This window comes from Crassostrea angulata, chromosome 9 (assembly GCF_025612915.1).
Source record: "Crassostrea angulata isolate pt1a10 chromosome 9, ASM2561291v2, whole genome shotgun sequence".
In the NCBI taxonomy this organism is placed as follows: domain Eukaryota; kingdom Metazoa; phylum Mollusca; class Bivalvia; order Ostreida; family Ostreidae; genus Magallana; species Magallana angulata.
In genome coordinates this window covers 2,293,367-2,312,084 of record NC_069119.1, presented here as the reverse complement: position 1 = coordinate 2,312,084, position 18,718 = coordinate 2,293,367, and the positions used below count along the sequence as shown (strand labels likewise).

The following is an 18,718-nucleotide window of genomic DNA, read 5'->3' as shown; positions in this document are numbered from 1 at the left end:
TTGTCGTTTTCTTGTTTGATCCATCATGCCCATTATTACATCATAATTTATTTCATACAGATCTTTCCCATTCTATATAACTATTATAAATTATGTAGAAAATAAAATGTTGTATTAGCATTCCTTTTGATATCCTTTAAACAAGTATTCTCAATACCTATGTATCATTTAATTTATGTTGAATGAGACTCATTTACTGTAGATCATGATACAAATGCAGTCTATGCTGAATTTAACGAAAGAGACCTTTCTTGTGAATAAATATAAAATTATCAGGGTAATAGTACTTCTTTTTATTCATATTTTTCAAATATCTCGTGTAAATAATTGTTTTCAAATGCACTGTTTTGAAGTGTAAACTTTAATTGGAATGCATCTTTGATAAATAGTTTTTACATCAGTTAATGATTTTTCCTTTTAAATGTCAATTTTAATTGTATTGTATCTTTAATTTTTAATTGAGTAAGCTCAGGTGACCTATTGCTATCCGTTTTGTCCGTCTTCGTTCTTCTTAAAAACTACAAGGCTAATTGTTAACATTATTGGTGTGAGGCATCTCTATGGTAAGAGGAATCTAAATTGTAAAATTCATGGCTCTTCCACCCTCAGGGGCACCACAAGTGGGGCCAAATATGCAGAAGAAAAAAAAAACAACCAAATTTTCAAAAATTTCTTCTCCCACATATATGAGGAAAAAACTGGTTGCATGGTTATGATGTCCATGAAGCCCTCTACCAAAATTGTGAAATTAATGGCCTCTTGGTCAGGGGTTCTGACTCTAGGGTGGGGCCAAGATAGCCATATACTAAAAAGTGTATTAAATCTAAGAAAATCTTCTTTACTCTCAAACATATGGGCAAAAAACTGAATAATGTGGTTTCATCAATATTCGTTGAGTACCAATTTTTGTGGATTTCGTTGTTTAAGTACTTCACTACACTTACACCTATACTTTTAAGACACTACGTCACAAGATGGTGATTTAAATGTTTTGTTATCGTTCAATTAGGTTGTATATTGTCGTAGCTCATTGGTTAAAGTATTGGGCTTCTGAACCACAGATCATGGGTCGAATCCTATTGGGCTTCTGAACCGCAGATTATGGGTTCGAATCCGCCTAAAGCTTTTGTTCATGTTAACTGAATTCAATTTTTGTAATTTTTCATCCAAAATTGCAAAATTGTTTTGCCATTTAGACTTAAGTACTTCTTATCCATAATGATATCTATCATAATCAAGTACTTTTCTGCTGATTTAAGAAAAAATTTCACAGTGTAGTGAGCCACCTTAAGTTGATCCATGAAATTAAATGTTCATTGAAGTGCAATTTTTATCAAAATTTATATTGATATAGCATTGGCCACGAATTTATGTATCCTTGAAACTGTGATTTTCACTTTATCCACGAAAATTGATACCCTTGAATATTAATGAAAATACAGTACATGGTTATGATGTCCACTAACTATTATACCTAATTTGTGAAATTCATGGCCCCTGTTCAGGACATGGGGGGGGGGGGGGCTATATAGTGTTAATGCATATAATGTTTTAAAATCTTCTCTATTCGCACATTTCTGTATAAAAAACTGATTTCTTAATTATGTTTACCAGGAAGTCCTTTGCTAAAATTTTGAATTTCATGTACCCTGGAGTATGGGTTTTGACTCTAGGACAGGGCCAAAATGAATATAGGTGTTAATAATTATAATATTTAAAAATTATTTTCTTTACTCCTACACACCTGAAAGGAACACTGAATTCATGATTTTGTAGAATAGATCTTTAAGTTTTTCGCCAAAATTATAGGTTTCATAGTTCTTTTTGAAAGATTTCAGGCAGAGAGGTGAACGTCGTTACAGATTTATAAGTTTTCTACTCCAGATTGATAACTTATTAAATGCATATATGATACTGCTCGACAAGTTTGTGTATGGGTTATATGCTACTCAGGTGACCGTTAAGGCCTATTGGCCTCTTGTTTTAAGACTACCGGTATTTTGTCTTACAAAATTAAGATACCTCATTACATTAAGGCTTATATATTGAGCTCATCTGAGTTCATACTTAAAAGTGAGAAGAATGAGCTATCTATCAAAGTTACGATATTGTGAAAGCATTAGGCAAGTTAATGGGGGGGGGGGGGGGGGCGGAGTGTAACAGTTAATGGATTTTTCACCACTTGCTACATATTTTTAATGAATATAAAACAAAAATACATTACAACATAACCAACTTTTTCATCCAATCAGCATCAATAAATATCTTATTAAGTGATGTTTTTAATCATTAAAAATTTCTCCATTTCATTGGGGCAGAAATTTTCATCAGCCATTAAAAAAGTTGGTTATGTTCTACGTAATGTACAATATATTAAGTAAATTTTAGGCAATTAAGAAGGGGCTCAGTTGCTTCACTCCCTATTACTTTTCTAATTCCGTAAATTTTACATAATCTGATCTAAATATGTTTAAAAGTTTTTGAAAAGGGGGGAGGGTAACCTCATCCAAAAAAATCTTGACTAGTGAAAAAAATGAAATTTTCAAAAAATTGTTTTTATCATATATGTATTTATTATCATATATGTATTTATAAAATACTAATGAGTGGCCCAAAAAAATCTTCTTCACAGTATTAGTCTACATTTCCCATTAAAAAAAAAGAAGGCAACCCAATGTAATTTTTTACTGCTTTTGATTAAATTATAAAAAAAATACATAGCGTTGCTTATGAAGTCGTATACTGCTAATGAGTGCAAATGAGGAAGACCTTTTTGTTGCTATAGCAATAAGAGTCTAGTATATATTATATCTTGTATACCCGTGTGATTGTGCCTATTTACGAGCTTTATGTAGCTTTACATCTATCTACTCACCAATAATGAACACTTCTGATTCCTCTGTCAAACAGTTCAATACGGATCCAAGTCTCTATGCTTTTCTATAATGATGAAAAAATAGTATGCCACTTAGAAATTTATTCATATTCATTTTTACTTCCATATGTATATTTAAATAATTCTCAAATATTTGGGCTTTAATCGGAAGAGTACTGTCTTTTGTTTTTTAAACATCATTGGTACTTGAAGATTACCAATTTGTTTTTGTATTTTCTCAATCAAGCTTCGCTTATTAATAGTCAACGAAAATTCCTTTAAAAAAATGTTAAGCAATTATAACTGGAAATTTAAACCCCTTTATAAGAAAAAAATTCTTATTATTTTGCTTATGAAAGTTATTCACACACGGGAGAGTGGGGGGGGGGGGGGGGGGGGAGAATGGGGGATGACCCCAGAGGTCAGATATATAACCCTATATATACATTTCATTAAAAAACTTAATTCATATTAATGAAGAATTCAACACTTTTTCACCACCGCGTTGTTACTCCCTTCTTATTTACACACCATGTTGACATATGGAACACTCTGGATTTTTCATAAAAATGCACTGAGTTGGAGTTGTCTCCCATATTTCCTTTGATGAAGAGAATATATGATAAATTTTCAATGAAAATGTACATGTATTTGTAATATTGTTTAAGAGTTCATCCATGCAAATGTTATATTGTGGAAAACATAAACTAAAGAGCCTCCCCCGATTTAGCATAAATGTAATGCGCATGCGCAAGATTGTAAAATCCAAAAAATCTAGATAATTTCCACATTTTCTTAAACTCCAAATTTTAATAATTGCCATCCTCTGGGGTCTAGAGACATCCAGGCAGCAATTTCAAACAAACATTTGTTTAAGGATGACCTTATTATAAACTGTATTTAAATACTGCATGTGCAGATGCAATTGCATCATGTTTGTTTTGTTACTGTACATATAGAAATAATCCATTCATCATTCATATTTAAATTTACTCCATTGAAGTAGTAAAATGATATTTTGCTCACCTTATAGAAAACCTTGTAATTGCTTTCAACAGCTCTGAAGCTTCAGTTGAAGGGACAGTGTCTTTAAAAAACATGCCTTATATACCCCTTGCCACATGTATTGTTTTGATTACAATAGCATCTAAATGTATACACTGAATACAGTTCACTTACACAGAACTTTGAGTTGAAGACATCCAACTAAAAATAACTTCATGCAAACAATTCTCTGTACATGTGTTTATTTTTAGATACACATAGTATTCATTGTTACTGTAACAAAATTTCTTCAAATGACACATTAACAAATACTAATATATAACACTATTTTATAAATTATTATTATATATATAGATGTGTGAAATTGTATTTATTGTCATAATTATACTTTTTATATATATATTTTTTTAATAAAGACACTGAATATTGTGAGATTCCAAAATATAAATATGGAAGTGCCACATTGATTTTCAATTATGTTCATGAATTTCTCTTCTTTTTTCCATTGCTCGCTCTTGTTATGATCAAACACATTAAGGCAGAAAATGTATATACTCCGTTTATTACCATTCAACCGAGCTGATCATGAGAGAGAGAGACAGAGAGAGAGAGAGAGAGAGAGAGAGAGAGAGAGAGAGGGGTTGTAATGATTTTCTTGTGCATGTGCCTGAAAATTACCCTTATTTCATGTTATAACTTCAGTGTACATTTGTTCATCATAAGAAAATATTAGTTTTCATTAATTATGTAACTTAATAGGAGAATTATCACAACACATGTTATATAAGTTTTATTTTACAATTTTTTTTTTGTACTATAAGTTCTTCTAATAGTTTTTAAATAAAGCAATTATTTAAACATATTATTGATTATTAATGAAATTGTATAATTTATACAAAACTCTTATTTTACACTTGATTTAATATCATACTTCATGGAAAAGGTTTCAAATGCTGGGTTAAATTAAGGTTCGTGAGCTGCTCTAAGTTTTTAGATCAGGTGGCCTTTGATAAACAAATCTTAGTTATCAATAGTTCTAACATCACTAAACTTGCAAGGATGATGCATCTTATGACACTGATGCACCTGACAGGCATGGATGCTGAATCTGAGCCATAGGTCCCGGGTGCTCAAGGAGCTTAATGTTTTTAGAGCTGGTTATAGATTTTGGAGCAGGTGCCCTTTGATAAACAAATCTTAGGTATTACTAGTCCTAGCATCGCTACACTTGCATCCATGGTGCGTCTTTTGATACTGATGAACTAGACAGGTTTGAACGCTGAATCTGAGCCATAGGTTTCAGATGCAGGATGAGGTAAAGGTTTTTGAGCTGGTTACAGTTTTTAGAGCAGGTGCCCTTTGATACACAAATTTTACTTGTTATTGGTTCACTCTTCTTCACAGGCAAGGATGCTGAATCTGAGCCATAGGTTTCAGATGTGTAGGACGTTTATTATTTTAGAACGGTCACATGTTTAATAGATAATAATATTATTCAAAACTTGCATGATTGATTTATCTATGATGAAGGTGAATCGCAGAGGTAACTTCGGATGCAGAGTGTGATTTCCATCATCTATGGTCTCCATTATCAAGGATGCTATATGAAATCCTACCTCAATCAAACTTGCTTCATGTATCATATGATAGTGTTATATAAGATATTGTATATCATGAAACTATATTGTTTAAAGATATTGTATTGTATCACATGATATCGTTTGATATGATATTATATAATTTTATTACATAGTATTGTATCATATATAAGATAAAATTTTGTATCAAATTGTATTGTATTCATGATACTAAATCATATTATGTATCATATATCCAGGGTTGTCTCTAAAAATTGAAGTAGAAATAGAAAAATAGAGGGGGGGTCTGGGGGTCTTGCTTATAGCTACATTGTGTTGAAATGCAATAATAGCTGGGTAATTAAGGTATTATAGACGGGGGAATTCCCGCGTCCTGGATCTTTTTGACAACCCTGTATATCGTACAATATTATACAAAAAACATAAATGATACAATATAACATTATATTATTATATTATTTATTACATGATATTATATAATACAATATAATATCATGTTACAATATTGTGATGTATTATGTGATGTGATATTAAATGATTCTTTTAATTATAATATTATGTTTTGATACTGTATTATGTGAATCAGATGAAATACAATAATTGATAACACGATACAATACATATTATGTTTTATTATATAATGATGTATTTTACTACAGTATCCATGAATATTCAAGATCATTAACTATGACTATCATATAATATGATTAAGTTCTCATAAGGTCTCATAAAGAATATCCCTTGTCTCGGTGAGCTTTGTAATCTGTGATTACCTATGTTTATAAGTTGTTATAAGTCCTAATTTTTGGTATGCAGAAGTTTACAATACCATCAATGGATTCAGACCAGCTGAGATTTTGTGATGATAAAAGTCCTAAATGGCGGTGGGTCTGTGTGAAATTCTGGTCGGTTCATGGATATTGTTAACAAGGTTGTACGTAGAAGAAATTTGAAGGATAATGTGCGTTCGTGGAACTGTAAAGAGATCTACATTGATATCACCAGCAGTTATTATTTTATCTGAGTGCTCGCCTATACTTGGTCTATGCTCAAAGAAAGTTTAGTCCAAAAACTGCTATCGGAATTTGGTCGGCGATATAGACAGCAAAGAAAATATTTAAAGGTATGGTTGTCTATTTCTACCCATATACATTCAACGTCAGCGGGCTCAAATTCAGGACGTCTAGTAGCACGTATTTGATCCGAAAGGTAAATAGGTATATCCCTCTAACTATTTTTAGAATCGGTAGGACAACAAAGTAGTGCGCGCCTTTAAGCAAAATAGTCCCTGTACTTGCAGAGTGTATATACATTTATTGGGACATTTTAAATCAGACTGCTTGACACATGTCAGAAAAGAGGATTTGCAATTATTATAACAAGTGTCAAAATTGAATTAATATTTGAAGAAAAGAAATGAAATTGCTTGATGTACACCCTTTCCAAAACTGAGAAATTCTCACTTTTACTTTCATTTTCAGAGTTTTTTTTGCCGAAAAACGAATCTGACTTCAAACGAAACTATAACAGGAAAGAGACAATTTGATGAGCTTTCATTCAAGAGGTCCCTCGTTGCTGAACGAAAATTAGGGCCGGAGCTATGAACCAATAGTTAACATAACCGCCTATGGAAAATGCATTAGTGGACTATACCCAAATCATTACACCACCACCAAAACAATTTCTATCTTTACGCAATATTTGACTGAAACCGTCTTAAATAATGTTATCGTTACTAAAACTCGGATCTAAGTGGGTTTCGGTGAAACATAGTATATCAAAGTCGTGAACAAAGTAGTTTAAATGACCTAACTTGTGTCTGATACTGCGGATTTTGAGATGTAGAATATTCTGAATATTTACAATAGACGGAACCGGTTTAAGTTCAATATCTCCGCACAGCAGTAAAAGGATAAACATAAAAAATTGGGAAAAAAATTAATATAGACAGAAATTTGCTAAATGCTTAACAATAGGTGGCTAAATGAGTTACATGGATAATAAAAAAGAAACAGGAAATTTGCAAGTGGGGAATGCAGAAATAAATAAACTTTTGATACACCTCTACATGTAAAATAAAACAAGCCGATTACAGCTCGATACTGCTCGAGCGAGTTACCCATTATCTATCTTAAGATAGACTAAACATGAAAAAAACGGGCTGCAATCGAAAGAAATATTTGCTTCTAAATAAATTGCAAAATCAGGAGTGTGTGTAAAGTTATTAGCATGACGGAGAAAATGTTCAAAAAGTATATAACATATATTGACCCCTGTGATTATATCGAAATATTTATGTATCATATTATATCTGTAACAATGAAGAACAGTCGATACATAATTTCACATTTGAATACAAAAAATGGAAACAAGACATAGAAACGAAAATAAATGTAGTACATGTATAGGGTGTATATACATGGGTAATATTATAACATGCAAAAAAATATGAAAGAAAATAAACACAATACACTATAAATACAAAAAAATGAGTCGTTTTTTTCGAGAGTTTTGAGTAAGGCAAACTCTGCACAGACAGAATAGACAACACAAAGTAAATAATTAAGAAACGAAACACTGTTATTGAAGACAAAAGCTGCGTTTAGCATGTAGTAAATATTTACAGAGTATTTATACACCCAACATTGAGTGTCGAGCGTGTGGACGTGAGTCAACAAAACTGCACATAACAATATGCCGATCATTGGTTACACAAATATACAGGTGTGGAAGGTAGCTGTAATACACATGGTGATGTTTAATCAGAGTTTTATCACGTGACCGAATTAAATTAGATCTGTCTCCTCCCGAATGTAATGGGCGCGATTGTTGAGATCGTCAACTTTAATTTTGCCATAGGAGGAAGAAACCGATTTCAGGTTGTGATTTCTGCACAATTGCCTGCCAAGGAACAAGAGTCTATCCCGGTAGTTGGTCAGGTCCTCATTGATGGCCACATTTCTAGGACTTGGGTTGTTTTTAAATTTTTTGACGAGATGAAATTTAAGATCAACCGACTTTAGTCTGTCAATAATTTGTCTTGGGCGTGTTCGATTTCGATCTGGTTTGCCTACTCGGTGTTACACAATTATATCTTCTCTCTGTAGAGGGATACTGCCGAGACTGCCTCTAGAATTTTGTCACTGGTGTTTTCGTCAGCGGTTTCTGGTATACCAGCCACTCGAACCAAAGGTCTTCGACCGTATTGTTCAAGCTCATCGATTTTTTGAAAGAGGTCTTTCATTTGTTTTTCTAAAACGTTAACTTTTTCCTTCAGTGGCTGCGTGGCTTTGTGAACTTCAGCTTTTACGATGTCTTGAATTTGAGTACTGATTGTTGCGAGTTCAGCGCTTAGTAAAGACAGTAAACAGTTTATGTGAATTATACACAGGACAATTTCAGCTGCAGATGTTGAAAAACAACATGTGTGGTTTTGAGAGCTGACTAGATTTGTACAGAAACATTTACAACCTGTCAATATCCAAGCTATATCCTTAAACGGCTGCCTGGTGTTAAGCCGAACATGTCCTCCTCATCAGTACGGGGTATATGTTCATCTACAACAAGCCATTAATTTATTTACCATTTATTTATCTATATCATACAAATTATATAATGATACATTAGCAACTACAAATAAATACATTAATTAATTTATTTATTAAATAATTTCAATTATGTCAATTGAAATAAAGGAAAATGAAAATACATTTAAGAAATAACCCAAAAGAGTTTTATGGGATTTGTTCACGTAACCAACCCGTATTTATATCACAATATACATTCAAAAGTGATACCTTATTTCTTATATTTAAATTTGTTGCTAATAATGACAATAACAATACTCCATACTTTCTCTCTTGTGATGACCTAGTCCTAGAAAGCCGCTTCGATTAAGATGACGTATCAAAAAATAGTACAACAATGTTGCAAGTATTTGATTATCATGATAAATAAATATGACATTACTTTGACAAAACAACCCTTTTTTATTATAATAAAGTGAAACAGAAAAGAAAATTCATTTGTACAGTTGAAAAAAAAAACGATTGAAGCTTGACGGAATAGTACCACTTCTGTTGGCTGAAGTCGCAGAGCGGTTGGAATTTTGAAAACAAAGCGATTGAAAGTTGAGATAGAGTCTACTTTAGCATTTTCAGGGGAAACTCTATCGCAATCAGATTCAAAAGCAATATGATTTACCTCCGACATTATATGGGAAAGCTATTTCAACTTCTATGTTCTTTTTACGGAACAAAACGGACAGAGAAGCACAAGGAGTTAAATTTGACCGTGATCCTGAATGGACAAAACACGAATAGTCTGTGATATTGCGTTTGCGATTTTGGTCAAGGCTTGTAAAAAGGTTAGAAATAAACTTAACTGAATTAACTCCTTTGACAAATTGCGATTGTAAATATCAAGAACACCTCGTTTCGATGTCGATCCATAAACATTATTTTGTTTCTATTCTGCCTATCTTACCTGAATCATCTATCCCCCGCAATTAATGTTATATTTTTTAGAAAATGAATTAAGAACACTTCGGATAACAAAAGACAGATACGTTATTTTTTTAATGCCTTAATTATGTTTTCATTACGATATTTAATAGGTGTGTATCAGCATCGGTTAGGTTGAGCACATGTGTAGAACAAAGAAGTGACCCATAATATATAGGTTATTCATGCGCTACTTTGACCCCTTGACCCATAATGATGTTATGCAGAAATAACAGCGGATTGCACAAACAGTGTTATATAAGGGAAACATTTGCAAGTGTAAATATTATTAAAATAAAGTGGCATGTGACTGTGCACCATAATTGGGAAAACGTTTAATTTTTTTTTTTTTTTATAATCAATTAATCCCAATGACTGGTAGATAAAGCTAAACCTGTAACAATTGTCTGTTTATATTGACAAACAATCACACAGATAAACATGTCTTACATGTATTTTGTTGACTGATAATTAAAACAGACTGTGTGTTTTGGGTATCTTTATCTAATTAATGTGAATGACATTGACGTACACTTACCTGTCGGAGCGTCCTGTCTGATGATATAGCTGTAGATACACACAGTGCTGTTGTTCAGTGATCCGACCCAGAGACGGTGAGAGTTGAAATCATAATTCAGGCTCCATGGTCTACCCATCTCTTGTGATCTTGTCAGTAGGTATGACAGGAACAGACCGTCCTTATGTATTATATGTACTTTTTTGGTTTCATCATCACACACCAGGATGTGTGACAACTCATCAGTACATATGCCTCTTGGCTTTAGTCGTAATCCTGATGAGTGTCCTGTATATGAGAAACGATGTCTTCCTCCACGCTCCGTCACCACTACAGCACCAGACCTATAGTCAGACACCACGACATCCCCATTGTTGTTTTCTGTTATATAGTTAGGTCCTTTATACAGATCCCGTCCTGTGTTGTCACGTTGCATTGTTTGTGTCAGTTGTCCACTCTGGTTGTACCGGGTTACCTTGCCTGTCTCTGTACGTATATAACGCATCCCGACCAGTAGACCCCCAGTGGACGGGGACCAGTACGCACACCGTGGTTTCCATGCTAAGTCTGTTCTTTCTATAAATGTGGTGGTTGTTTTCATATCCTTTGACAATTTGTTGATGTTATATTTCCTATCAATATAAATCAGTTCACTCTCATTGTTCACTGTGTGTGATCCTATATATAAACCACTATATCAATCCTCCACAGCATGTAGAGTGGCACCTGTTGTGTCTGTCAAGATGAGAGTGTATCTATCACTGACCCAGACCCGGTCTGATGTCACACAGGAAATGTGATCACAACAACAACAAACACGTTTCACGATGAGAAAATGAAGTAAATCGAGAGGAGACGTCAGTTTCAGTAGACACTGGTTTCCATACTGTGCTTTTTCTGTCCCTGGGGTTGGGATTCCACTCAGTGACTCCATCACACGACTTTGATCTACAAACATCAAACATAGAGTTCTAATTCTGTATTGTTACATGGGGTAAATAATGTTAATTTATTACTCTGATTAACGCAATTTCCAAACATAGTTACCTACTTAAAATGAATTGCTCTTGTATATTTTTTTTTCATAAACATGATAATGTTTGCATTTTTTTTACTTAAATAAGTTTAAGCATATATAGAAAACAGTAATTAACTATATATAGTTGCATGTACATACATGTAATAATGAATTTACATTACATGCATATATAACTAATATATGAATTGCAATCACAATGAAACAATGTGATATGAATTAATTAACAATTTGATATGACTTGATCAATGATAATGACTCAGACCTACCTGTCAGAGTGTCCTGTCTGGTGATATACCTGTAGACACACACCTTGTTGTTGTCCCATGATCCGACCCAAAGACGGTGACTTTTGATATCATAACTCAAGCTCCTAGGTTTACCCATCTCTTGTGATCTTGTCAGTAAATGTGACAGGAACTGGCCGTCCATATGTAACATATGTACTGTTTTGGTTTGATTATCACACACCAGGATGTGTGACAGCGAGTCAGTACAGATTCCACATGGCATCAGTTCTGATCCTGGCGAATGTCCTGTGTAAGAGAAACGATGTCTTCCCCCACGCTCTGTCACCACTACAGCACCGTGCAAATAGATAGAGTCAGACACCACGACATCCCCATTGTTGTTCTCTGTTATATAGTTAGGTAAACTATACACTACCCGCCCTGAGTTGTCCCACTGTATGGTTTGTGTCAGTTGTCCACTTCCGTTGTACCGGGTAACCTTGCCTGTCTCTGTATGTATATGATACATCCCGACCAGTAGATCCCCAGTGGACGGGGACCAGTACACACATCGTGGTCTCCATTTGAAGTTTGATCTCTCTATAAATGTGGTGGTTGTTTTTAAATCATTTGACAGTTTGTTAATGTTATCATTCCTATCTATATAAATCAGTTGACTATCACTGTTCACTGTGTGTAATCCGCCATGTAAATCGGTAAAATCACTATGGGAACCTCTATATAAACCTCTACATAAATCATCCACATGATGTAGGGGGATACCTGTTTTGTCTGTCAAGATGAGATTGTTCCACACATCACTGACCCAAACCCGGTCTGATGTCACACAAGAAATGTGATAACAACAACAAACACCTGTCAGTGTGAGAGATTGATGGGACTCAGTACCAGACATCAGTTTCAGCAGACACTGGTCTCCTACGCGTCGGTTTCCTCTCTCCGTGATTTGGATTGAACTCAGTGACTCCATCACATCCACCTTGTTAAGTGACTCGGTCATGGAGAGCTGGCTTGTGTGGAGTGTAAGCTGTATCTGGGAGAGGGCTCTCTTTATGGATGAGAGAAATTGTAGCGGTCTGATTACTCTCCTCTGTTCATATATGTTTACATATCTCTGTAGACCGGCAATATGTCTGAGCATTTCTAACTTCTGTTTTAACAATCTTTGTTTGAAATCAAAGTCACAAAACATATCGCGCATTAAATCGTTTTGTAAATAGTCAATGAGATGTTTCAGTGTGTGGGCCTTTGTTACCATCTCTGATTGATAGAGGGTAAATAATTCTTTACGACAGGTTTTGAAATCAGCTTTGATTCGTAGCAGGAGAACTGGTCTGTAAAAGAGAGCATCACTTCTGATGCTGTCAATGGTTGCCCTGTGTTGCTGTCGCTTTGTTTCATAAGATGTTCTAACATCTAGTTGTCTATGACTTCTATGCTGTGTACATTGGTAACATACAGGAACTTGACAAATTTCACAGTAATTTATATAAGCATTACTTTGATGTCTCACACAGATCTCTTTTGTTGGGATGTAGTTGAATTTGTAACGGTGTGACACAACATCATGGTCTATTGTTTTGAGATCTTTTACATGGTTTTCTTTACATTGTGGACACAGATCACATGAACACGACACACAATAATACTCTGTGTCCCCCGGACACTTAGAACATTGATGTACTTGATATGGAGCGATTGCTGCTTCCATGATATTGAGGGACTACATCTCAACATCACAATCTGTTAAATGAAAAAAAAACCCAGTGTTTTAAATGAAGCCAACCACATTCTTTCTATTCATCAATATAATATCTTATACGATTATAAAATCCATTGAGATTTTAGCTTGGAAAAAGTACCCGACAGAAAGCCCCATGGAAACCCCATTGGGTTTTGCCGTAACCCCCCAAAACCCCCATGAAATTATATATGTGGAAGAAAACTACCATTCCCGAAAAAATCAGATGGTGTTTTTATCCCCATATTTAATGCTAATGTAGGGATATCCCCCATATTTACTCAGGTAATGATAATGGGGTTATTACACCAAAAAATATTAGTCTGAAGTAAATCAATAAAATCTGCTTAATGTCTGATTTAAGGCACAGTTGAATAGATGATATATCTTACAAATTATTACTAAGCAACACTGCATGAAAATTTGTATTTACAAAGCAAGAAAAGTTATGGTAAAAGTCATATTTACATTGTCTTTAATTGCCTTTACTCCTATTTACTTAAAAAAGGCAAAGATGGTAAATGTGATCTTTACTCATATTTACACACAAGTAAATGTTTGTAATGGCTCACTTTACAACATCTTTACAGATTGTGTAAAACTTACATTTACCGAAAGTAAATATTCCTTTACAACAGTTAAGTTATATGATTTCTTTCGTTTGAGGGACGAATTAGACAGAAATCAATTTCTACTTGGTATAATAATGAATTAATTATCTGGATATATAAGGTTTTCATTCGAATACCTGTTTGTGTCACCTGGTTCTTAAAGCTGACATGAATTCATAAAAGCATGTGGTCGCCATATTAGTTTCGATCGCTCCTCTACTGCCACTGGGGTATATATACCGGTTGAGAAAGTTACGGTCGGTTGCTTTCCGATCGAGGCATTCACGTTGCACGGACTTCTAAATGCATGAACTACACATTGTACATGTAGTAAAATGTAGTAATAAAGAACAAAGAAAAAAACAATCAATGAAATACAAAATATATGTATTCTTTGAAAGGATATCCAAGGTATCTGTATTATTTTGCACAGACAGTGCTGCCTTACTTCGCATGCATATCGAACACGAATGTCGTTCATACAGAGTGCATAACGTCTGCATCTTCTTGAAAACCCTGGAGACACTACATCCAACACAGTAGCTAAATGATAGTAAATCCAAGAAAGTAACAACGTTTCTATCCGTTCCTACAAAAACTCCCCGTTTATGAAATTCATGCGATAATTGACATTGCTCGATCTGCCATAGTGTGTAGTTTGCGCATGTGCGATGTTATAACATACACAGGAAAACGGTCTACAATTATTGAGGAATTTCTGAAGTATCTGTGCCTGGATTTCAGTCTGTCTTGTTTCGTCGTTTATTGGATATATCTTGCCAGTGAAGTGGTTGTCATATTATTTTTGTTCAAAACGCGTTTTTACATGTCTTTTCGTCCAAGGTAACGAGTTCGGGTGTATGAAATTCCTGAATGCGGTGAAGCATGACGAGGGCTCTCGGCCTTATATAGGGGGTGTGTAGCGATGAGCAGAACAATAGAAATCGACAACTAATATGGCGGTAGTCGGAGATAAAAGGGAAGTAATGCGTATTTATGAATTCATGTCAGCTTTAAGAACCGGTTTATTAGCAAGGCTATATAAAGAATTGCTCAGGTGTTAAATACCAGTTTAGGACGACACGTACAGCGGAAAGTTTAAATTCGGCATGCAGAACGAGGAGATGTCGGGCGGGGCTCAGGCAGACATGCTACAAGCCATTCTCAACAAAATGAATGAACAGAAAGTGGACATGGAGAATACTATGGCAATGCAACTTGATAATTTTAAAAGAGAATTACAGGGAGCAACTTCCTCCGTATCGTCTGAAGTGAAGAAAGTAAAAATCAGAACAAGCGATAGTCTGGAAACATCCAGGTAACAAAGATCAATTTGAACATAACGAGAAGATTATTGATACGTTGACGCAGGCTTCGTGTGCCTTGAATAACAATAAATGTGATTATTGCAAGGAACTTATTCATGAATCGGTTGAACTTTGTAAAAAGCGTAACAAACTTATCAAAATGGCTGATGCAACACCTTGAGGGTGGAGTACAGTGAAAAATTATGTAACCAATCCATTGGCTGATGATTCGAAGACGAAAAACTGATGTTTAAAGCGTAAAATAAAGCCATGACAGAAAAGAAAGAAAAGGAGAAGCAAAAAGAAAATCTGAAATCTAAGAGTAGCTATTCTAATGTTAGGAGCAGTGCTCCTTATTTTCTTTTTCCAGCTAGACAGCCTTTTCGTGGCCCAACGCCCTTTGGCTTCCCCATCATGCCAGCTGCATCCAGATTTCCCATTGGCTGTTTCCACTGCGGAAAACCCAATCACCAAAGAAAAGTATGCCCAGAGCTCAAGTCCGCTAAATAGAGAGGCTAAACAGTCTAAAGAATCATTTTTGATAAAAGATAAGTATCATGATGGAAAAAGTTGTGTTGATGAGTTTAACGAATGCTATGAGTATAAAGAAGGTGACAAAGTCTCTGTTAGAGGGCGGTTAAAATCAAATATTGAATTTTGGAAATGCATTGATGCTTGTCATTATATCATAGATACTATTCAGGATGGTTATAAAATACATTTTTATTCTTTACCACAGCAGAGCTTTTCGCATAATAATAAATCTGCTTTACAGGAAGATGTTTTCGTACAGGGAGCAATAATGGAGCTATTAGAAAATGGTTTGATATCCGAACAAAATACAGAGTTTTTGGTTACTAATCCTCTTTCTGTTTCAGTGAACTCCAGTGGGAAAAGAAGGCTTATATTAGATTTAAGGGAAGTTAATAAGCATGTATGGAAACAGTCTGTGAAAAATGACGATTTAAGAACCGCCCTTATGTATACAAATAAAAATAGTTGGTGTTTTAAATTTGACATCTCAAGTGCATATCACCATATAGATATTTTTACTGACCATAGAAAATATTTAGGATTTTCATGGAAATTTGGTGTTCAAGATCGATATTTCTGTTTTAATGTTTTGCCATTTGGTGTCACGTCAGCGCCATATATTTTTACTTAACTCACACGACCCTAAGTTAAGAAATGGCGTAGAGAAGGTAAAACTGTACTTATGTATTTAGATGATGGGTTTGGCTGACATAGTAAGTATGACGAAGCATGCAAAATATCCAAAGAGGTAGAGTATGATTTAGTTTGTTCAGGGTTTGTGCCTGAAGTGGAAAAGTCCATGTGGATCCCTTGTAAAGTTATCGAGTATCTTGGTGTTGTTTTGGATTGTAATATGGGGAATATTTACATTCCTGAAAAGCGTGTATTTAAGATTAAAAAAAAACATTTTTCAAAATTGAGCATTTTATGAACCAGAATTGCAGAATAAAGGTAAGACGACTAGCAAGTTTAGTTGGACAAATCATATCTATGTCTGTTGTTATCGGAAGTGTAGCTCAGTTAATGACCAAATGTCTTAGTATTGACATTGTGTCTGTTCCAACATGGAAAAGCATGATTTTAATTTCTGAGGAAAGTAAAAAACAGATAAGTTTCTGGAAATCGTCTTTAGATATGTTGAATAGAAGGGATATGAAAGTTAAAACAAGTTCCAATCTGGTAGTGTACACCGATGCAAGTGATACTGGTTATGGCGGGTATTGCGTACGGATAGGTAAAACTGTTTATCATGGTTTATGGGAAGAATCTGAGAGAATTATGAGTTCCACATGGAGAGAATTGGCCGCAGTGGATAGAGTTCTTCGGTCATTTGTACAATTTCTCAAAGGTGAGAATATAAAATGGTTTACAGACAACGCAAATGTTGTTTCCATTGTTCAAAAAGGGAGTAAAAAAAATAACTTACAAGATCTTGCAATGAACATTTTTCAAATTTGTTTAGAATATAAGATTGGTATTGAAATTGAATGGATACCAAGAGAACTCAATGAGCAAGCAGATTATTTGAGCAGAATTGTCGACTTTGATGATTGGGGTATCGTGAAAACTGTTTTTGATGACCTATCACGGGAATGGGGTCCGTATGATATTGATTTATTTGCTTGTGATTACAATGCAAAGGTAGATAAATTCTGTTCCAGGTATTGGAATCCTTTTACATATGCAGTTGATGCATTTACTCTTAATTGGACAGGTTGGAATGCGTGGATCGTACCGCCATTTTATCTTATTCCAAGAGTTTTGGAGAATTTGAACGAATGCAAAGGATATGGAACATTAGTAGCTCCGCTATGGGAATCATCAGCCTTTTGGCCAATTTTAATATCTGAAGTTTACAGGTCACATATTGTAGATTGGAAGGGTCTTCCAGTTGCAAAGGAGTTTTACACACGTGGCAAACTCGGGTCTGGTATTTTTGGGAAAGAAGATTTAACGAAGCTCGCGGGTTTGCTGACGTCACAATAGGAATCTACGTAAAGAGTTGACCGTCATAGTAAACTCATACATTGAGAAATGAGATATTTACAAGCATAAAAGGAAATATTTTAAAAAGCTTAAATGCAGTTTATCACTGTTCATACAAACATTTATAATTATCAAGTGCTGAAAATTTAAAGATGGCACATACATTGTCATATTTTGTTCTATAAAGTATGAGTGTGCGTTGGAATTCTTCCATTTAAAATCATATTTTAAAATAGACAAGTAAATTAATTGAACATATGCATTAACTTCGCTTTTTTTTTTTACAATTATAACTTCCGTAATTTTAACTACCGATCAAATTTTATTAAAATTCTTTTAGCTTGAGCTAATTATTTTATACGATTACAAACTTATTATGTCGGTAGTTGCCTGGCATTTTTTTTTTTTTTGCATTGATTGACACGGAGTCTCATGAAAACAAAAATAGCAATTTTCTGTATCTTTACAGCCTTACATTAATTGCATTTGTGCATTTGATAACATTCACAATAATGTATAATTAGTATTTACATGTTCTAAAATATGTTAATCAGTTAGTCTTGTCAATAAATGCATTTCTATTTTTGGGTTCTCAGACGTAAGGAAATGATGACGTCGGGCTAACGTCGTAATGAAAATATAAGGTTTTGAGAAATCTTTTAAATCTTTAAAGTTGTTTTGCAAAAAATTGGCCGAGAACACATACTGATTATTTTTTATGAATTGATTCAAAATTATCTCCTCTGTTATTGTGT

General features: G+C 34.2%; 1 protein-coding gene across 1 annotated transcript; it reads right to left on the bottom strand.

Moving 5' to 3' along the window:
• Positions 1-11,194: 11,194 nt before the first annotated feature.
• LOC128163216 (uncharacterized) lies at positions 11,195-13,042 on the bottom strand. Its single transcript, XM_052826759.1, has 4 exons — positions 12,673-13,042; positions 11,803-12,363; positions 11,371-11,445; positions 11,195-11,274 (listed from the first exon to the last, which is right to left on the bottom strand). Exons 1-4 carry the CDS (start codon positions 13,040-13,042, stop codon positions 11,195-11,197), a joined length of 1,086 nt encoding a protein of 361 aa, XP_052682719.1.
• Between the last annotated feature and the right edge of the window lie 5,676 nt (positions 13,043-18,718).